The sequence below is a fragment of the Dermatophagoides farinae genome, chromosome 5, assembly GCF_024713945.1.
Source record: "Dermatophagoides farinae isolate YC_2012a chromosome 5, ASM2471394v1, whole genome shotgun sequence".
Lineage (NCBI taxonomy): Eukaryota > Metazoa > Arthropoda > Arachnida > Sarcoptiformes > Pyroglyphidae > Dermatophagoides > Dermatophagoides farinae.
In genome coordinates, this window is record NC_134681.1 from 8,102 (window position 1) to 32,286 (window position 24,185).

General features: G+C 28.2%; 2 protein-coding genes across 2 annotated transcripts; one reads left to right on the top strand and one right to left on the bottom strand.

Moving 5' to 3' along the window:
* Window positions 1-1,089: 1,089 nt before the first annotated feature.
* On the bottom strand, window positions 1,090-5,307 carry LOC124499161 (muscarinic Acetylcholine Receptor, A-type). Its single transcript, XM_075731413.1, has one exon. The coding sequence runs from the start codon at window positions 5,305-5,307 to the stop codon at window positions 1,090-1,092; it is 4,218 nt and encodes a 1,405-aa protein (XP_075587528.1).
* Window positions 5,308-14,317: 9,010 nt separating this feature from the next.
* Window positions 14,318-22,770, top strand: LOC124498779 (multidrug resistance-associated protein 1). Its single transcript, XM_047062580.2, has 9 exons — window positions 14,318-15,157; window positions 15,219-15,347; window positions 16,325-16,462; window positions 17,320-17,571; window positions 18,301-18,855; window positions 18,958-20,108; window positions 20,166-21,076; window positions 21,248-22,429; window positions 22,495-22,770. The coding sequence occupies exons 1-9, from the start codon at window positions 14,744-14,746 to the stop codon at window positions 22,716-22,718; spliced, it is 4,956 nt and encodes a 1,651-aa protein (XP_046918536.2). The 5' UTR covers window positions 14,318-14,743; the 3' UTR covers window positions 22,719-22,770.
* The last annotated feature ends 1,415 nt before the right edge of the window (window positions 22,771-24,185 follow it).

Consider the following 24,185-nt stretch of genomic DNA (forward strand, 5'->3'; position numbering starts at 1 on the left):
AATGAGCATCACATGAGTGAATGAGACAGAAAAAAATTTCTCATTTCGATATGGTTACAATCAAAAAAAAAAAAATTTTTTTTCGATTCATTTTCATCAACTTTTCTTGGTCGATTGACGATTGGAATTACAGTAGAATACCACCACTGCCACCATCATATCATCATTCACATTGATTCAATAATGTTTATCCACACAAACACAATAATAATCAAACTCTTTTTTTATTCCACAACAACAAATATATATTTGATATATATAATATAATTTCATTAAGATTCTCATCATTTCATATTTCATATCATATCGATATATAGATGTATTAATTTAATAAGTCGATAATGATTTTCAAACTATGGCTGCTTAATTGCATATTGATATCATGAACAGAAAATATTATATATAAATCAAATACAAAAAAAAAATATGAAAAAGATTGTTGGGTCATCATGTTAATTTTTTGTGTGTCCGGTTGTTGTTGTTGTTGTTGTTGTCAACATATATACTTCATTTTCAATTCAACAACAACAACAACAACAACAATTTACGCAAATAAAAAAAAAAAGAATTCAATCAAATGTCGAATTGCGGCCTTTTTATGGCCTTTTGATATGGAAAATTTTTTTTTCCATTCTATCTCATTTCATGTTGGAACTTTGTTCCAAAATATTCTCTCTCTCTCTCTTTCTTATACGTAATATTAGTAAATATGTAATTCAAAACATGTCCATATACATCACCACACACACACACACTATGAACATTGAAAATAAAAACGTTTCTGATGAAAATTTATTCCAAATAGAATACATTTCTATTTCTTAAATTCTATTCAATTCTATTGCATTATATTCTATTTACTAACGAATATATTTTCTTTTCAGTTCAATTCAGATTCAGATTCAGATTTTGAGTTTCGTTTTCTTTTTCTTTTCTTTCATTTTCTATTCGAAAAAAAACAACATTTTCTATTACAGACATTCTATTTATTCGGCATTCTATTATCATCTTAAATGCATGAATTTTTGTTTTTTTTTCAAGTTAGAAAAAAATAAATAAATAAATAAAGAAAAAAAAGTATAATTCATTCTACTTACCAAGAACATTATATGGTGTCCATGTGACAATGAATGCAAGTAAAATGGCTGACAATGTTTTTGCAGCTTTACGTTCAGATTTTGGTTGAAATGTTGCACGCACACGTGTGAATGCGGCTGATGATGATAATAATGCTGGTGTCATTGTTGTTGATGTTTGTGATGTTGTTGTCGATTGTTGATGTTGTAATATATGTGCACCATGCTGTTGTTGTTGTTGTTGTTGTTTTGTATTTATATTTATTGATGATGATTTAGTTGTCATCATTGATCCCTGTGGTTGACGATTTATTTTGGAACGTTGTTGTGGTTGTTGCTGTTGTTTTGCAACTAATACAGGTGTTGTATGTGTTGGTTGATTCTGTTGATTATTTTTAGAATTACTATTACTTTTAACACAACGAATTGTGCAACAATTTTTAATCTGAATACTTGAATCACTATCATCTTCATCATCTTGTTCTGGTTCATTATCATTATTATCATCAATATCATCATCATTATCTTCATCAAAATCATCATCATCTTCATCGAAATTATCATCATCATCATCATTAGTATACATAAATACATTGGTTTGTAAATCTTCATCAAGAATATCATTATTATCGACATTAATAATTCCATCATCATCACCATCACCATCAACAACATCATATTCATCATCGATATCATCATCTAAGTCATCGTCATCATAATCATCATCTTCAAGATTATCATCATTGATATCATAATTATCATCAATGTAAACATGACATTCATCAATATTATTTGTTCCCAATTGTTCTTGTCGATCAACATTACGTTTATTATCCTTAGCAATGATTGATATCGATTGTAGTTCATCCGATATTATACCAGTAGCAGAATCTTGTCGGATCGCTGATGATGATGTTGATGATGACCGTTTTGATCGATGTGATCGTAACATTTTAATTGATTCGCCGCTTCGTTGATTATCATGATGATTGAAATCTTTTGGATCCTGTAATTTTATAACAATCGTATATATTGAACTATCCGATTGTGTATTATCATCATTGATTGATTCCATTTCTCTTATATGATAATTAATTCCCGTTTGTTTGATCGTTGACATGTCTAATGAATGATCGATCGATTTTGAAGGCATATCCATCATTCGTGGTCGAATATTTGTCGATGGCTGCTCTAATTCTAGGCTTTTTTGTTGACGAATCTGTTTCATTTTTTGTAATTGACGTCGTCTACGTAATCGTCGTAATCTATAAGCACAACCTGGACATTTAATTGCTGATGTTGTTTCGGTCGCTGTAACAACACCTGATTGCAATTCTTGTATCGAATATTTTTTCTTTAATTGTGACCTTTTACTATGTTTACTACTATCGCTGCTACAACGTTTATGTCTGGTATTATTGAATGTAAGCCGATTCCAGATCCAACCCAAGAATGTTAAAGATGATCTTCGAGATTCCGATGCTATTGAACCAATATCAGTCGCTGATGCAGCTGCTGCAATTTCTAATAGCTCATTTTCATAATCTTCAACATCTAAATCTTGTCCAACAATAGTTGCAGGTGATTTGAGACAAACTAATCCTTCAGTTGGATTTGGAATATCTTCCAATTTAATCTCATCCCCATAATCATGTGTAGAGAATATTTTTGGCGCCGGTTCAACATATGATTGTTGACCAATAGATGTATGTGACATTGCTCGACCAACAATCGAAATCGATGGCGTTTTATTATTGCTACGAAGTCGTGATGTACGGCCATGTGATGGTCGTACAAAACCGCAAGTTTTTTGTTGTTCAGAATCTTTGCCGATTTCTTGTTGAGAAGTGGCCGTTGACACAACTATCTGACTTGTTCGAACTTTATTACGGTATATCAAACTACGTGGGCAGTTTGGTAAATGGCTCGGACGTTTATGAGCTTTGGTCGATTGATTTTGATTCGAATTTTGATGATGACATTTCTTATCATCGCCAATAGGACTATTATTCGTAGTAGATTTCAATTTAATCTTACTTCGTGAATCACTAGTGGTTGGTAATGCGATATTTGTTCCACCAGTCAACGTGCCACTGGCAGTTGGTGTTGATGATTTTGTTATGGAAGTTGTTGTTGTCGTTGCAATCGTCGCCGTTGGTTGATTGGTTGTTGCCGGTGATATAACCACTAATGATGTGAGCTCACGATAACGATTTTCTGTCTCTCGCCAGATACGCCAATAAAGGATGCACATGATGGTTACTGGAATCCAGAATGCCATTATAGCGGTTATGGTTGTCACCCAAATGTTCGATTCAAGGAATGGTATATAACATTGATGTTCAGGCACTGTACGGCGACCTTCGATCTTTGGCCAGGCAAATATCCACGGTGGCCATAATAATGCCGATACTATCCAAGCAAATGAAATAAATATACAAGCACGGCGCGTAGTTCTTTTGGCTCTATAGGTTAATGGCCGTGTAACCGAAAAATAACGATCAAATGATATTAATAACAGATTTAATACAGATGCATTGGAATTAAGATAATCGATGGCCAACCAAATATCACAGATTGAATAGCCTAATGGCCAACCATCGGCAACAATATAAATCAATGATAATGGCATCGAAATGAAACCGATAAGAAAATCAGCAACAGCTAATGATAATAAGAAATAATTTGAAATTGTTTGTAATTGGCGATCAATTTTGAATGCTACCATCACTAAAACGTTTCCCAATATTGTAATTAATGATAATGATCCACCAATCAATATGATGGCATGATCAACAACTGTTAATTCCATGAATCCAGGATCAGTATTATTTTTAATATCAACAGAATTATTATTTCTATCATATTCATGGTTTGATAATGATGTGACCACAGTCAGTGTTGTTGTTGTTTTTGTTGTTGTTGAATCACTTGAAAATGTAATTGAATCTATATCACTGGATGTCATTGTTGATGTTGGTGATGATGATTTATCGTTTTCGGGTAATTGTTTTTGGTGCAATGGTTTCGGAATTGATTCAAAATAATTGCTTGTTATTTGTGATGATGGTGTTGGCATTGTTGTTGTGGTCATTATTATTGTTGAATCATTATTATTATCATTAAGCTCGTTAAATAAAAGATTATATGGATAATAAACATTTAATATTGACATTATATCGGTATCGTGTAATGTTGCCGTTGTTGTGTAATCAATTTTTGATACTTCTGTATCTATGATGGACGATGTTGTTCTAATTGTTGGTATTGTTGAAAACAATAACGACGATGATGACGATGGTGATAATGAGAATGTTTGTATATTAGATTCTAATGAATTTTCAATCGCTGTTTCTGTTGCCATTGATGAATCAATTTCATCCATATGATGATGAATTGCAAGACAAAAATGATGATGATTATTATCAATGAAAATATTGATAATAATTAATAAACAAAATATAAACATTAAACGATAAAACATGTTGTTGTTACCATTGTTCATTGATTTTTGATAATGATTATAATGATGATGATGATAATAATAATTGGTATCCATCTTTGTCATTGTTGAATGATTATTTTGATTTTTCAATATTGAAAAAATATTGGAATGTTTTTTCAAATATGTTTTCATTGTAATTAATGGCGAATGAAAATTTTTATTTAAATTTTCACAATTTGATCTTTTTTCTCCAGATTTCTCAAATGAAATGACAATTTTTTCTTCACTATCAACATCATTAAATTCATCAACATTTTCATAGTGATCATCATAGAATTTATTTTGTTTGCATCTATCATCATCATCATCATTGTGGTTGGCTACAAAAATTTTATTAACATTTTGACATTGATAAAATCCATCCGAACAAATTGCCGTTGGTCTTTTTGATTCTTTTTTCTTTTTTTCTTTTTTCTTTTGTTGTTTTTGTTGTTGTTGATGGTGTTGTTGTTGTTGTTTGCCAATATTTTTGTCATCAATATTTTCATTATCATCTCGATATTGATGATACCAATCAATTTTTTGATAGCTATCGCAATCATTTTCATCATCATCATCATCATCAACAACAACAACAACATGATCGTCATCGACCAGAATATTCGAATTATTATTATTATTATTATTAGCAACAACAACAACAACAACAAATGCATCGCCATTGTCATTCATCATAAACAAAAATGATATCGATGATGATGATAATAATAACAATGATGTTGGCATCGAAATTGACCACCATGAACAATGTTGATTATAATGATGATGATGATCATATAAATGAGAATATTTATCTGCATCACTAGTGTCGATTAATATAATTAATTGAAAAATTTGGAAGTAATTTTGACATAATATCAATAATGGATGAAGGCAACAGGCATTAGAATTTTGATAAAAATATAATAAACAAATACAATGCCGATGATTATAATGGCGATAATAATAATGATAATGATGATGATGACAAATAATCATCAGTCATTATAAAATGATAATCAATATGAATGAAACAAAAAAAAATGATTGATCCAAAATATCGATATTCACATAGTAGTAGTTTTATAGTTGGATATATATGGATGATATAGAAACTAGAAACAAAAAAATTTAGAAACAGCGAAACAATTTCTATTATCGATCAATAAATGAATCGATTGATTGATTGATTAAGTGATTAATTCGAAATGATGATTCGATATATTTTTTTTTTTGGTTATGTCAATTAATTTCGTTAATGATGATGATGATGATTAAATGTTGTTAATCATGTTGAATGTAGAATTCCAATGTGCACACAAATAGATGCAAACAGATGACACACCACTTATCAGTAATAGTGTAAAACCAAAAAAAAAAACTACTTTACACATTTGATATTACAACAAATCCGAAAATGATTATTATTCGTGTTCGTTGTTCATTCATTCATTCACTAATGGATGGATGTGATCATCATCCGAATATATTTTTTTTGGAAAAATTTCCGGATATAAATTTCATAAAAAAGATGATGATGATGATGATGATAATGATTTTCTCATCATCATCATCATGTTGTTGTTGTGTTAACATTCATCATAGTAACGATAATTCAATTAAATTCAATTTGATTGCACTAGTTATTATTTTTTTTTTTTTTTTTGTCAATTCTTGTTCGTTGTTGTCAATGGTGATGGCCAAAGTTTAAACAAATCTAATGAATGAATTTAAAAGGAAAAAAAATATGTAAAAAAAAACATGCGTTTGAGAATGGAATATATTCATAGATGAATGAATGAATGAATGAATGAATTGGTGTTATATAATAATAATTTTAATTGAAAAGTTTTCCACTTGTATTCTTAATGTTCACTGTCTGTCTGTTTTGTTTTTTTTCTGCTGTAAATCATTATGGTTGCTCGAATTTTTTTTTCTTCTCAAACTCGGTTATCGTCACATTTGCATTGCTTCAGATGTGGTTTTTTTTGTTCCAGAATAAGTATATAGTCAAATCAGTTTTATATTCAACATGTTCTGGAAACAAAAAAAAAATTCATCATCATTTGATGCCACCATGATTAATATTAATATAATAATTAAAATTCATAAAATTTTGTTATCACGAAAAAAAAGAATATTCTGGATAAATCCTGAATTTTTTTTCCCTGTCCATCTATCTTTGTTGATCATATTTCATCAACAAATTTTTGCAATAGTTATGACGAATTATAATTATAAATTCAAACGAACAGAAAAAAAAACAAACACTATTGATAACTGGCAATTTTTTGTTGCTTCTAATACTTGGACATTATGGTCAATAATAAAAAAGTTGATCTCAAATTTCTATAAAAACTCAAAAATCTTTTCCACAAACATTTTTATCCATGATCATGATTCATAGAATAGATATAAATTCATTTATTCGACATTTTTTCATTTAAAAAAAACAAACAAACAAACAAAATACACAATTGTAATGCCGTTTTTTTTTGTCATTTTCTGTTATAATGATTATATATATAACATCCAGACAGAATCATCAATGAATTTGAAATGTTTTCATTTCTTTTCAAGAATGAAAAAAAAATGAAGAATATATAAAGACAACAAAAAAAAACCGATATGACAATGACAATAAAGTTCGAATGTTGAAAGTTGATAAATTTGATGGCTATAATTCATCCGTATTTATATTTTATATTTATTTATTTATATATATATATATATGTGATATACTATTTCACATTCATTCATACAATTTGATCCAGTTGAATTGAGCTGTCGTTTGATCGTTCATCTTTTCTTCTTTTATTTTTATTTTTTCTTTTCGATGATTATTGTGAATTATGTTGTTGTTGTTGTTGTTGTTGTTGTAATAAAACATATATATATATATCGATTTGATTTAGTTTTGTTGAAATGAGAAAAACAACAACAACAACAACAACAACATTAACAAGAAAAATTGGGACGTTGAACTTTTTATTTTCATTTCAATTTTCATGATGAAATCTGATGATATTAAAATCGAATAAATGTAGAATAGAATAATTGAAACATTTTTTTAAATGAAAACAAACACCTGTTTGAACAATTGAATCAAAATTGAAAATTTTTTTTTACTCATTCAAATTCCAAAACAACCAGGTTTGTTCGTTCACACACACACACACACACACACACAAAACAGCACTGCAAACAAAAATGGGATGAATAATGAAAAAGAAAAAAAAATTCAAATTTGTTCATCCATAGATTTTAGTGATACACTGATTTTCACCACTGTAGCTGATTATTTAAGCCGAAAATTATTTATTTCTTCATCTTTATTGGAATATCTTTATGAAGCAAAAAAAAAAAAAAAAAATAAAAAAAATAAAACCACAAAAACAACACATTCTCTTATTACAACGGCAGACACACACACACATTCACACACACACACAAACAATTTTATTTGGCACGTTTCATCATTCTTCATGGCACATGTGATGGAACTTACTAAAACACACACACACACACAACTGCGAAGACAAACAAGAATTTTTATTCCATCTAAATTGTATGTATTTATTTTGTATTGTTATTTATGTGTATGTGTGTGTGTGTTTGTGAGTGTGTGTGTGTGTGTGTGTGTGTGTGTGCAAGTTTGATTATTATAGAATAATAAGTGAACACATTATTCGAACCATGAATGTACTAACACACTCGCACACACACACACACATTCACACACAAACTGATTCTAAATTACAAACAATTCTTAAACCCATCGATAGAGGATAGAAATCCCGAAAGTCCTAATTTTTTTTCGAAAAAAAAGAAGAATGTGCTAACGGTCCAAGAAAAAAAAGGAAAATGGTTCAAATTTCATTTGTTTGGAACAATTGCGCTTGCGTTTTTTTTTCTGTGAATGAATGAATGAATGATTTATCTATCAATGTTTGTGTGTGTGTGTGTGTGTAACTATATCCTCCAATTCAAGAATTTCGTCTGTATTTTTCCTACTATTCCTTGTTATTCTGGAGAGATTTTTTTTTGTTTGTTTGTTTGTTTGAAAATTACATTCTTCATATTCGTTTCATGTGGTACATAGACACAAACGCGCGCATATCTAATATATATATATAAAATATAAATCTTTTTCGAATAAAACCAAAAAAAAAACAAAAAAAAAAACAGAAATTTTTGTTTGTACCATATACATTGAAAAATTATTGTCTTAAATATTGGTTTTTCAGTCGTATATTTGATTCTTATTGGATCTGGTCGATTGGTTTCCAATTTTTTTTCCATCGAGTTATTGTCATCCGTTTTTTTTGTTCATAAATGATAATAATAATTTTCATTTTCATTTTTTTTTTTGGTCCAACTACTGTTTGAAATTTGACCATTATTCAAGAATTTCAAAGATGTTGTTGACTTGAATCGGAATTTAAACTTAGATATATTGCAATTGAATATGAAATAAATAGTTTTTTTGTTTTTATTTTGTTTTGTGTAATCAAATATCGGAACCAGATGATGATGACGATCATATTGATGGCCATGGGTTTTCAAACATCCTGTCCGAAGATGATTCAAATTGATGGAGAAAAAATTTTTTTATTCATTTTTTTTTTGTATGTATGTAAAAGCAAAAAAAAAAATTACATTTTCAATTTTTCAATCTCTGTTTTCTTCAGTGTTGGTTTTTTTTAGAGCGAAAATGATGAAAATAAATTATTGAATCTATGAATGATTTTTCTAGTGAAACAAAAAAAAAAATTCAGCCATTAAGTTTAGAATACACGAATAGAAAAATGTATATATGGACATCTATTAAATCCCGTTAAATAAAATGATTTTCTTCCACTTCTTTTTTTTTCATCCCACCATCAACAACCATTAAGATGATGGTCTTAAACGATCATTAAGTCAACGTGTGATTCCTGTGTAGTATTTTTCTATTTGGATTTTTCAACAAAATATTATAGTGCAACGTTGAACCATTTTTTTCCACTTTATATATATATATATTGAAATTGAAAAATTGATTTTCATCATACAACATACACACACACACATTACGAATATATTAATATTATATAACATCTATGCAAACAAACATTAAAGTTTTCAAATGAATAAAATTAAATGTTTCATCAATGAAATGAATGATGAAAAAAAAAATTCATCATAGCATCAATCATCAATCAATAAGAATGATAATAATGCTGGAATCCAAAAATCCTTCGGGTATATATATATATATTATATATATATACCAGAGTCCCGGAATTTTTTTTCTTCCTGGTTTGTTTGTTTGTTTGTTTCAACCAAATGAGATGATGGTTATGATGATTGAGAAAAAAAAATAAAACAAGAAAACAATAATAAGAATAATAATTACATTTGGCTAACAAATGAAAAAAAATGATTCGTAAAAAGTTTGTCATAAGAAAAGTACAAACATAAGTGGAGAAAAAACAGATTCAGTAGCGTTTTGATTTTTTGTTTTGTTTTGTTTTGTTTCTCGGTTTTGTTGCAAGTCCAAAAAAGAAAAAAAACTACCAGAAAATAAGAAATGAAAAAAAAATAGAAAAAAACTTTTGTCATGCACATCATGATATTTGATGGTATTTGCGTGCATGATATGATATAATGAAAAAAAAGGAATTTTTTTTTCGCATTTTTGATCTTTCAAATTCACCAAAAATATGGGAAAAAAATGATCCACAATGGTAGTGTGGTCATGGTTCGATGGATGGATCACACTTCTTGTTGGTATAGGTGCAAAAAAATAGAAAGAAATTATACGTTTCACAGAATTTCTACTTTTGTTTTCGTTGTGAATCGTAACAATTTTTTCAGGTGAATTTCAAAATTATTACTAGAACAAATTCAAACGATTTGTACAATCACAGCCACTGTTTTTTTGATAAAAAAATATTTGTTTCATATGTTTGAGGTTGGCCATGATCATCACTATTTCCATCAACGGTTGATTCATTAAATTTTTGAATTTTTTTTTATCTCCAACTCTCTCAGGAGAAAAAAAACTATAAATAATGATGTGATAATAATAATCATAATGGTTTTCTTCATCATCATCGCTATCTAATTTTCTTATTTTGAGGAACTATATATATGTGTGTGTTTGAAATTTTTTGCCAATAAACAGAATTTGGTTCAAAAAATTATTCTTGAAATTTTAAGAAAAATAAAACAATTTATATTATTATAATTATAATGATGATACTTATTCATTTCAGTATTTTTTGCTGTTGTTTTTGTTGTTGTTGTTGTTGTTGTTGTTGTTGAATATTTATTTATAGAATTCATAGAATTGAAGTTTTTTATTTATTATCTTGCAAAAAAATAAGTTTATCATATTCATTGTTGTTGTCGTGGTTGTTGTTGTTGTTGTTATGAATGGATATCCGAAAAAAAAGAAATGATAATGATGATAGCTAACTGGTGGATGCTTGTTAATTACATCGATTTCCGGACATCACAACAAACACAAGGACAAACAATAAACAAAAAATGAATAGTTATGAATGGAACTAACCAACAACAACAAGAAAAAAAAACTTGACATAATTACCCGATTATAATGATGATGATGATGATAGCCAAAATAGTGGCAATGGAAATAAAATAAATTTCGGCCGGCAAAAAATGGATTTATGAAATTTTTTTTTATAGTTTTTTCTCATCATCATCATTACACGCTTTCATCTAATACTGTGTGTGTTGTTCATTTTTTTTTTTTTGGTCCAAATTATCCGATATGGTTGATGAAATGAAAACAATGAAAACCAAATTAATCGATTCAAATATAAAAACCGAGAAAAACAAACAAACAAACAAAATGAGCGATACTCAAATTCTATGGTTGTACAATAGTAATGAATATTCCTTGCTCATATAGCCAAAAAAAAATTCAACTACCAAAAATCAATCGCAACCAGAATTTTTCCGTAAACAAAACAGAATGGCCAGTAAAAATAAATGGAAAATAATTTTTGCAAATTTTGTATTTGTATTTGTATTTTATTTTTTTTCATTGTTGATGACCATTTCATCATCATCAACATCATTAATAATGAACAAGATGATGATGATAATAATAATGTAAAGCAAATAACATGAAACACCAGAACAACAACAACAACAACAACAAAAACGGATGAATAAATAAAATGAATGTAGAACATTATGAAATATTCAAAAGTGTCATATATGCGTTTGTCTTGAATTTTTTTTTTGTTTTTGTTCTGTTTTTGTTTTGTTTGTTGTCGTCCATTTTTAATGTTTAACGAAATATAGAATTTCATAGTTAAACTAAATAGATTTCATGTCATTTTCTTCTTTGCTCTCTGAATTTTGGTCTTTTTTTTTGTCTTGAACATTGAATCTGACAACAACAACAACAGCAACAAAAATCCTGTAAACCATATGAGTTCATCATCATCATCATCATCATCAGCAGCAGCAGCAGCAACGGTGACATTCATGAGACAAACATACATACGATTGATCTGATAATTAAAATTTAATTATTTCTCGTTGTTGTCGTAATAACAAATTTTATATTATTTTAGTTACCTTGCAATTCAACATTGTTTTTTTATTTATGTATTTGCAATTGAAAAAAAATTTTTGTTGTTGTTGTTGTTTTTTTGGTTCAATAAAATTTTCTATACAAAATAAAAATTGATTGCAATATGTTTTTTTTTATTTTGTTTTGTTTCTTTTATTTGTTTTCTATTTGGTGATTGAACACAAATGGATATCATATTTTTATTTGTCAAGCAAAAAAAAAAATCTGCAATAAAAATTTGAAATAAATGACCAACCAAATCATCATCATCATCATAATAAAGAAGTTTGGAAATAAAATACAAAATTTTTCATTCACTCATCATCACTCATCATCATCATCATCATCATTCACACATGACGTATATGTTGATGATGATGACGATGACGATGATGGTAATAATAAGCACCATTATATTTGGTTATTTTAAAAGAGAATAAAAAAAAAATATTTATTCAGAATATCATAATCATCATCATTGTAATTGGTAGGTCGACATTCATAAATGTAAAAAAAATTCATTTCAGCTTTGATGGTTAGCTTTATTTTATTCATTACCATCATCATCATCATCATCATCATCATTAGCATCATCATATAAATATATAAATGAATCTCATTGAAATATAACTAAAAAAAAAACTGTCTACGACGAAACAAAACAAAAAAAAATGAATAGAGTGGCTGATCCATTTTTTTCTGTCTATTTTGTTTTTTTTTTTGTTCCAATTCTATAATTATTATTACTATTATAATTACATGAGTATCATCATCATCATCATCATCATCATTAGAATCTTGCCTGGTTTATCCAATTCATTCATTCATTCATTGTCATTCATGTTCACGGCAGTTGGTCGGTTATACGTAATAGTTTTTTTGTTTTCTTGGCACAAAAATGAAATTCATTTGTACATTTCAAAATAAAAAAAAACAAGCAACATTATGATCCATGATCATATAATATCTATTGATGGCCCCAACAGTTTTAGTGTTTCGTGCCTTAATTACCCACATTATGTGTGTGTGTGTGTGTGTGCGTATGTGTTTGATGGGCAATTTTTGTTTTTTCATTCTTTTTCGTTTTCTATTTTTTTATAGTTTCAAAGTTTATTACACAATTCGTTATTGTTTTGGTTTTTTTTATTTCAAAAATTAATATAGCCTTATTTATTTGACCAGTCTTTGTTTCAACTTGATTTCATATATATTTATAAATATTTTAATTGGTTATATTGGAGATTTGTTTTTTATCATTATAATAATAATAATAATTTGATTGATAAAAGTTCATTGTACAATTTTATAAGTTATTTTTCTTGCTAAATATAAATTCTCATTACAGTGATACAAAATCCTCAATACTATCCAATGAAGCCAAAGTATCACTGTATCCATTCGAGAATTTGATGCTGACGTTTTTGTTATTATTACGTTATTGATTAATCCTTATTTGTTATTGATGACTATGATGATGATGATGAATGTGATAAGCTATTGCAAATTGATAATCTTCTTTCGGCATATATTTTTGATGATGATATTCGATCGGTTTCCTTTTTTTTGTTATTGCATTCGAATATGAAGATTCAATTTTTTTTCCAACTTGAAATTCAACACTTGATTTGGTCATAAGGTAATTGGATGTTATGACAAACACACACACATACACACACACGCATATTATCCATTTCAATGAAAAATCATTCATATTTCTACATGTATATATGTCACAGTGATTAGTATTCATACCATCATCATTCTTTTGTTTCATTTAATGTATCGATTTTTTTTTCTTGTTTCTGGATTACAAAAAAAAAAATAAAAGTCAACTACCTGATATAAATGTATGGCTATGAAAATCTAAGCATTTCATCAACACACACACAAACATACACACAAGCGAAACGATACCATTGCATAGATAAGCAATAGAAAAAAAAAGAAAATAAAATAGTTAAAAGAAAAAAAAAGAAATGAAATCTTCAATAAACTCAGACACACACACACACACACAAACATTGGATTGGAAAATAAAAGATGATGATAAAACTAATACAAAATCAATAATAAGATTTTTTTTATGATTATAATTTTCAAGTATATGAATGATTGATCTATCAATATATCGATATTTGTAAAGAAAATAAATAAAACGGTAGGCTAATATATTTTTTAATTGATTGTGTTGGTTGATTGATTTCGATTTTGGTTTTTTTTCGTCATTATTATTATTATCCAATGAAATACTATGAATGAATGAACCACTTGACAAACTAAACAATCAAATATCAATATGTCGGTTGCTAATGTCGTTGTTTCCAAAATTGATTAATTATTAATTATAATCAATTAAATTATCATTTTAAGATCATCGTCATCATCATCATCATCATCATCATACTTTATCTTAGTAAAAATCAATTTTAAAATTAATCGATCGATTAGTACTTTGATTATTGATTCATTTTTTTTTTCTTTCTGTTCTAAATTTGCACTATTATTTATATATTGGTTTATTATAGTCAGAAGAATAAGAGAAAGAGAAAAAAAATTTCTCATTTTTTTTTTGCTGCCAATATAACATAAATGTGTGTTTTTTTTCTGCTCAAAAAAAAAAATTTTTTTTTTTGTTGTCTCTGTGAAAAAAAAACAAATCATGTTGACATTGTCGATTTGTATTTATTGAATATACAAATACAACGACAACGAACAAAAAAAAAAAAAAAAGAAATGTCATCATTTAAACTAATAAATTTTGATTCACTTTGTGGTGCTAAACATTGGAATCAAACATTATCATGGTATACTGATCATAATCCTGATTTTACATATTGTTTTGAAGAAACATGTCTACTATGGACACCATGTTTAATTTTATTCATTTTTACCTGTTTTCAAATGATAAATTTAAGAAAAAAATCTACAAAAAAATTTCCATCAATACATCAACCATCAATCAATCCAATAATACCATGGAATATATTTAATGTGGCAAATTTGGTAGGAATTTTTTCTTGTTTTGAAAATCTAATTTTTATGGATGAATTTATTATTAATCCAGATTATTTGTACAATATTAATCATCATAAATATTGTCGAACTGGTCAACATAATCATATGGAATAATTCATATTTGTTTACAATAAAACCAATTGATTGGCTAAGTCCTTCTATAAAGATTATCACATTGGTAAGTCACATTTAGTCAAGAATTGAATGATTAAATATTCTTTTTTTCTTTTCTTTTTTTTGTTGATAATATAAATCTGGTTCCAATTACAAAACAAAATATAATTGAAACATGTAACCAACACAAACATATTGTATTAATAATGAGCATTATTTTCATTGAATCTGATTATTTATCTGGGATTTACATGAATTTGATTATCAACAAACAGTGTTTGTGTGTGTGTGTGGGTGTATGTGTGTATGTGTGTCAATAACAGCAACATTTGCATTATAGAATTAAGCAAACGATTTCTGTTTTTTCTTGATTCATTCATTTATGAACCAAATTCTGAAAAACATTTCCGTGTATTCATCTCATTCATCCATCCATCCATCCACCCACACACACAGACACAAGAAAAAAATTGAAAATTTTTAACGCCACCGCTATCAATAATGAAATATACATCCATCCATTTATTTAATGATTTACAATTTATCATTATCATAGATGAATTCAAGATTCCTCATTTTCAAATGAAAATAGAAAAGGAAAAAACCTATTGTCTGTTGTAACATAGAATGTTTCTTCATTTTTTAGTGGAGAGAATTTGATTGAATTTAAATATTTTGTTTTTTTTGTTCGTTTTTCCATTATTATATTTATCTATGTGACATTTAATGAGCGTGCTCAAACCATTCGACAATGAAATGAATGCCATCTTGATCAAATTTTCATTTGAATTGAATATAAATTGAAATGTAATGGAAATGAGAACCGATGGAATGAAACGAATTCATTTTGCATGGAAAAAAAATAGAATCGAAATCATTTTAATGGTTTAAAGAATGATTACAATATTTTTTTTCATCATCATTTTATTCATTATTGAATTGATTAATCAATTAATTAATTGATTGATTGATTTATCATAATTTTATTTTTTACAAAATTGATTCTTTTTTCTTTCTTTTTTTTTATTCTTTCCAATTTAGCTTTATTTGATATACATATTACTATTGTTTCGTCGTAATGGTGTTTATTCTTCTGGTGCGGTATTTATTTTTGTCCTATTATTTGCCATATATCATTTGATCAATTTTCGTACAATTTTATTGGCCATTTTTACTGATGTAAGTATACTGTGTTGTTTCTGTAGTATTAATATATATACAAAATTTAATTTTGGTATATAAAATGAAATACGTGAATATAAGTGTCTATAATATAGTGATAATGAACACATTGTTATGAATTGATCCAAAGAAAAAAGTCTTGACAATTGACAATGATGATTATCACGACGACGACGACGATGATGATGACAATGGTGAAGATGCTTATGTCAGCTTTCGGCATTTTTTTTTATTATTATTCTATTATTACTAGCAAATTTCTTCTCTTTTTTTGTTGCCTAATTCTTTATTACAATCTATATTATCATCGTCTATCACAATCGATCGACTATCGTTCGATATATATATACCGTATAATAACGCATATAAACGCCCGATTCTCATTTAGAATTGAATTGAATCGATATTGATTCGATTATTATCTGCATCGATTTTTCTTCTTTTTTTTTGCTTCCATTTCCGTTTTTTATCATCATTGCATCGGGTTTTTTTCTCTATTTATATCTTAGTGTTTTTCGGTTATTTTATGTTTCTCATCATCATCATCATCACTATTTCATCATCAATACCGATATACATACACACCCAGAAGCAAGTGACCAACAACAACAACAACAAAAATTTCATTATTATTAATAATATTATTTTTCTTTTTCTTTTCTTCTTTTTTTTTTTTTTTTTGGTTTCCAAATATATATAATGATACTAATTCAATGTCTCATGTTTGATATTTTCAAACCAAAAATGATGGAAAATATGGATACCCGTCAAAATATCTATGCATGTGGAATGGAATTCACAATATCATCATCATCATCATCATCTATCTATCTATTTATGTGATATATTCATAGGATAGCATCTATTATGTTGAAATCAATTATGTTCAATACATATGTCGTACATTGGCTACTTTATTGGCAATATTTCATCTATTATTCAACTGTTTTAGTTATCCGGAACCAAAAACAACAACAACAACAACATTATTCAATAATGATCACAAGCATTTCAATAATAATAATAATATTGAGGAAAAAGATCCACTTTCTAGTGGTTACCGTAACTATATTCATCCATATCATCAAAAACATCAGACAAATAATGTAATATATTTTTTTTCTTCCTTTCTTTCTTTCTTTCTTTCAGTCTTTCTTGCTATTGCCATTTTCTTTTTCTCTATTTTGCTATTTTTCGATTATTGACACGAATATATATATATATATTTCCATTATTCATCATAACGATGATAACTATTATATATTATATTTATATCTAAATGTAAAAAAATAACCAACCAATATATAAATGATCAATTTGAAGCTAGAAGAAAAAAAAATGAGGGAAAAATCCTATGAAAAACGTTTACGGTGTTAGGCCCCGGTGGTAGACTTAGAAGCCAGAGAGAAAAAAAAATTCATCTACATTACATTATCATAATGAATATAATATATACACATGGATAAATACTTGTAGCCATTCCGTTTTATCCATAGATGTTTTCACATCTTTAGTTTTATTTTTCGATTAGTTTTTTAGAACATTGCAAACATCTTGTAACCAAAAAAAAAAAAAAAAAGATATACAGACATTTTTATGGATAGTTTGATTGAGCACAAAATAGTAGAAGGGTCCATTTTTTCTCATGAATTATTGAACAAATTCAATTAATGGTTTTTTATCCTATTACTATACTATCATTATTATGATCATCATTAATCGATGCATTTTTGGCCATAATCATTATCATCATCGTCATCATCATCTTATGCCCGTTATTGCTACAATATGATCATTTCATGAATTAATGTTCATCATCATTTTGAAACAATTAGCAATCAAATATTAATCCTTGGTTTCATGCTGGATTTTTATCGCGTATCACTTTCTGGTGGTTCAATCCAATAATTTGGATGGGTTATCGTCGGCCATTAGTTGAACGTGATATTTTCCAATTAGATCATGAAAATCGTACGGCTGAAATTCTTCGAAAATTTCAAAAAAATATAGATCAATATAAATGGCGTGAATTGAATGAACAATTAACAGCGCAGGATAATAATGGATATGAACAACCGGTTAATGATAAACTTAAAACAAACATCAATATTGGATGGATTATACTAAGATCATATTGGCCAGTGATTACATTCTGTGCAGTGTTGAAATTATTGGCATCCGCATTGACGTTTGTCAATCCAACAATTTTGGATTATTTAATCAGCTTCATCAGTTCAAACAATGAGCCATATTGGCATGGATTTTTCTACGCATCATTAATGTTTATATCACCGGCATTAGAATCAATCATGAATAATCAATATGAATATTGGATTAGTATTGTTGTTTTAAGAGCTCGAATTTCAATCATTTCCACTATCTATAAAAAAGTAAGTGAATCTATTTTTAGTATCGATAGATTGAATTTCAAAACAAAAAAAAAATTACCGAATACAAATTGTTTTTTGTTTCATGTTTTTTTTGGGTTCTAGAGTTTACGAATGTCAAATTTAAGCCGTTCTCGATATTCAAGCGGTGAATTGACCAATATTATGTCAGTTGATTCGGAACGTATAACCGAGTTTTTAGTTGTTGCCAATATGTTATGGTCGGCACCATTTCAGATTGCCATTGCTTTCTATATGTTGTGGCAACAGGTACAAATTGCATCGATGGCCGGTTTTAGTTTTATGATCATTCTATTACCATTAAATGGATTGATTATGAAAAAAATACGAACATTTCAGATACAGGTGATGAGACAGAAAGATAAACGAACAAAATTGATGAACGAAATACTTAGCGGCATGAAAGTTTTAAAACTTTATGCATGGGAAAATTCATTTCAAACAATGATCACAAAACTTCGTGATTGGGAATGTCGTCGTTTATATAGTGTAACATTATTCAGTGGTTTCATTACATTTGCATTTACGGCCGCACCATTTTTATTTGGTTTATTAACATTTGCCACCTATGTATTGATGGGAAATGTACTGGATCCAAACAAAGCATTCGTTTCATTATCATTATTCAGCATTATGCGTGCACCACTTGGATTATTGCCAATGTTATTAACGAATGGTGTACAATCTTGGGTATCGATGACACGTGTAAATAAATATCTAAATACAGATGAAAAAGATGAACGTTCTGTAAAAAAATTACCAGATGAAGAATGTTCTGTACGAATTCGAAATGCAACATTTACCTGGTCACCAGAAAGTCCAGCAACATTGAAGAATATAAATTTGAATATTAAACGTGGAAAATTAATCGCTATTGTTGGTACTGTTGGATCGGGTAAATCATCACTTTTGAGTTCAATTCTGGGTGATATGGACAAATTACGTGGATATATCAATGTAGATGGCCGTTTAGCATACGTACCACAACAGGCTTGGATCCAAAATCAGACAGTCAGAAAAAATATTACGTTCTCTTTGCCATACAGTGAACAGAAATATAAAAAAATTTTGAAATCATGTTGTTTGGAAGCCGATATGAAAATATTGGCTGCAGGCGATCAAACTGAAATCGGTGAACGTGGTATCAATTTATCTGGTGGTCAAAAACAACGAATATCATTAGCTCGTGCTGTGTATTCGAATGCTGACATTTATATCCTGGATGATCCGTTAAGGTAAAAGAATTAATATCGATAATTATTAAATATAAAATTAAAATGAATTTCTTACAGTGCTGTGGATGCAAATGTTGGTGATAAATTATTCAAGAATGTGATTGGCAATAAAGGATTACTTTGTAATAAAACAAGAATATTGGCCACACATCGTGCAATGATATTGCCAGAAGTGGATGAAATAATTGTAATGAAAGATGGTGTAATTTCCGAACGTGGAACCATGAACGAATTGATGAATAGTCAAGGAGCTTTTGCTGAATTCATCAATGAATTTATGGATGAAAATTTTGGTGAAAATGATATTGAACGAACGTTGAGTGAAAATGAATCTGAAATGGTTAAATCATTCGCTGAAAAAGTACGACCCATTCTGGAAAGATCTAAATCACGAATGGATTCTACATTTGAGCGATCAACTTCGATTATATCAACATCTTCACCAAGAAAAACCCAACAAAAGCATGATAAAGAACTATCAACAAGTTCATCGTCAAATCACAGTAAACTTTCAACTCGTGGCCATCGTGGTTCGACGAGCATTCATCTATCGAAAGAGATTCAACGACTAAAAAGTCAAAAGGAACAAAAAGATAAAGGCAAATTAATTCAAGAAGAAGTGGCACAAACTGGTTCGGTTAAATTTACCGTTTATGGTCGATATTTTCAAAAAGTCGGTGTGGGCATCACCATTTTCATATTTATTGCCGCCATCGTTGGTAATGGATTTAATATGGCCACATATTTATGGCTAACTGAATGGAGTAATGATTCATTAGATCCAATCCGAATGGCCGATGAATCATTGCGTAATTTTCGTTTAATTATTTATGCGGCATTAGGTATTGGTGAAATTATATTTACAATATCTTCATCGCTTATCCTGAGTTTAGGCTGTATAAGGGCAGCAAAATTATTACATAATGATATGCTTCAAAGAATCATGTATGCTCCAATGTCATTTTTTGGTAAGTTATAAAAAGAATCGAGAAAATTCTTTTGTGTTTACATTCTTGAAATCATGTGTGTGTCTATTATAACCGTTCATATAATACATACGTATGTTTCAATTATTATTAGGAATTCTAAATCACTTTTTTTTCATTGAAATCTTCTTTTTCGTTTTTAAATAAATGTAGACACAACACCAACTGGTCGTATATTGAATAGATTTACCAAAGATGTTGATGTGGCCGATAATTCATTATCGTTCAATATTCGTATGACATTGACACAATTTTTACGAACAATCGTTTCGTTTGCAATGATTAGTATGGAAGCACCAATCATATTGACTGCATTAGTTCCCATTTTATTTTTGTATTACATTGTACAACGTCTTTATATTGCATCATCAAGACAATTAAAACGTATTGAATCGATTACTCGTTCACCGATATATCATCATTTTACCGAAACTGTTAATGGTATTTCGACGATTCGTGCATATGGTGTTGAGAAACAATTTATAACAGAATGTGATCGTCGTTTGGATATAAACAGTTCATCTTATTATTGTAGCCGTGTTGCTGGACGTTGGTTATCAATACGTTTAGAATTTTTCGGTTATAATATTGTATTTTTAGCTGCATTATTTGCCGTTCTCAGTCGTAATGTTTTAAGTCCTGGTCTGGCTGGACTTGCCATTAGTTATTCATTGAATATTACACAAGTGATTAGTTTTTTTGTACGAACATTGACCGATGTTGAAACGAATATTGTTTCTGTTGAACGTATGATAGAATATACTGAAGTGGAACAGGAAAGAAATTATTATCAAGATTATGGAAAACCTAGCCACCAATGGCCGAAAAAAGGTGAAATTAAATTTGAATCTTATAGTACTAGATATCGTCAAGATTTAGATCTTGTTCTACGTAAAATTCGATTCAAGATTAATTCACGTGAAAAAATTGGTGTTGTCGGTCGTACTGGTGCCGGTAAATCATCATTAACATTGGCATTATTTCGTATTATTGAACCAGTTGATGGTACTATTATGATTGATAATGTTGATATTACAAGAATTGGATTATATGATCTACGATCACGTATTACGATCATTCCACAGGATCCGGTTCTATTTACAGGTGATCTTAGAATGAATCTGGATCCATTTCAATATTATGATGATACACAAATATGGCAAGCATTAGAATTAGCACATTTGAAAGAATTTGTCCAATCATTGGATGGTGGATTAACATATAAAATTAGTGAAGGTGGTGAAAACATCAGTGTTGGTCAACGACAATTAGTTTGTTTAGCTAGAGCATTATTACGTAAATCAAAAATTCTAATTCTAGATGAAGCAACTGCTGGTATGTATTTTAGTCTATATATAATATAATGTTTTTAATCTTTATAAAAAAAAATTTTTTTTTAGCCGTCGATATGGAAACCGATGAATTGATACAGAAAACCATACGTAAAGAATTCCATGACTGTACAATTGTTACTATTGCACATCGTTTGAATACGGTGATCGATTATGATCGTATATTAGTACTTGATCAAGGCCGTATAGCTGAATATGATACACCGAAAAATCTATTGAATCATCGGGATTCAATATTCTATTCGATGGCTAAAATAGCTAAATTGATTTGAGAAATTTTTTTTTCATATTTTAATAAACTAATAAAACAAACAAACAAACAAACATTTCGATTGAAAAACGTTTTTTTATTTAATAAAATCAGCTAAACACTAATTGTTTTTATCAATCAAACAAGCAAAATAAAAAAATCAATTATAATTCAAGTTGAAAATTTCCAATTAAAATTAATCACCAAAAAAAAACAAGAATATCAAGAGGAGCTGCAAAAAAAAGAAGAAATTCTGAGAATAACAACAACAACAACGACAACAACAACAACGCGATAGTTTTTTTTCCAATGGTTGATTAATGATTATTGAAACTCTCAGATAGAAATAGAGAGAGAGAGATAGAGAGCGAGAGTGTATGTGTGATGAAAAAAAAAATCAAGAAAACATCATCATCATCATTAACAACGGCAAATAATATCTTGTGAAGAAAATTATTAATTACGATGTGCAAATACAACAAAGATAAGAAGAAAAAAAAACAAGTGGTCGCTAACAATCTTTGAAGGTATGAAAATTATCAAATTAATATTTTTTAAAAAAGCCATGACTATAGGATTATCTTTTTTTTCTCATTTGATTTTCAACATTCGGTAAATTTTTTTTTTTTTGCTTCTCTCCTTCTATCTCTCTCTTTTTGAACGTTGATCTTTTGATTTTTTTTTATTTTATTTTTGAATTTATTAGAGAATAATTTGAAAAAAATATTAGAACCTGTTATTTGCTGCTATTTTTGTTATTTTTTTTTTAAATTTCTTTTATCCACATTGAAATCTGTAACAAATGATGATGATGACAACAGGTAAATGCAGCAAAAAAAAAACGAGGAAAGGAAATTGATAATGATCTTGTGTTTTGAATTATCAATACATATACATTTATTCATTCATCATCATGTTATAATTGAATGAATTATTTTTTTTTCTCATTTTTCAATCAAAATGTGTAAATCATGAATCAATCAAATCAATCAGTTCGATGCAAATAATACCGGAATGTTTTTGCAAATATTATTATTGTCAATTTAATGATGACAAAAAAAAATACTTGTTTTTGTCATTTGGAATCGAACAGAACAACAACAACAATAATAATGTAAGAAATGAAAATAAAAATATTTTTCAATGCTACAGAGTTGAAATGTTATCATTGAAAATTAAAAAAAAAATAAATTCAACCTTCTCATGTCATTCAAAATGAAAAGAAAAATAATCACCAAAAAAAACATATCGATATCAATTATGGATTATGGATTAATTGGAACTTGGAACACAACTGCAAAAACATACCACCACCAGTGTAAAATGAACATGTGAAACGATATATTTGTCATGAGAATCGAATCTCTCAATCAGAGCGAGAGAGAGAGAGAGAGATAGAAATGAAATTAATAATCATTATGGAAAATACTTAAAAATTTTTGAGACGACAAGTTGTCAAAATTTTTTTTTTTCCATTCCCAATCACAAT

Coding starts and splice junctions, on each gene's coding strand:
- LOC124498779 (XM_047062580.2), top strand. CDS start 14,744: ATGTGTGTTTTTTTTCTGCTCAAAAAAAAAAATTTTTTTTTTTGTTGT. Junction 15,348..16,324: donor CTATAAAGATTATCACATTG/GTAAGTCACATT, acceptor TTTCCAATTTAG/CTTTATTTGATATACATATT. Junction 22,430..22,494: donor TCTAGATGAAGCAACTGCTG/GTATGTATTTTA, acceptor ATTTTTTTTTAG/CCGTCGATATGGAAACCGAT.
- LOC124499161 (XM_075731413.1), bottom strand. CDS start 5,307: ATGCCAACATCATTGTTATTATTATCATCATCATCGATATCATTTTTG.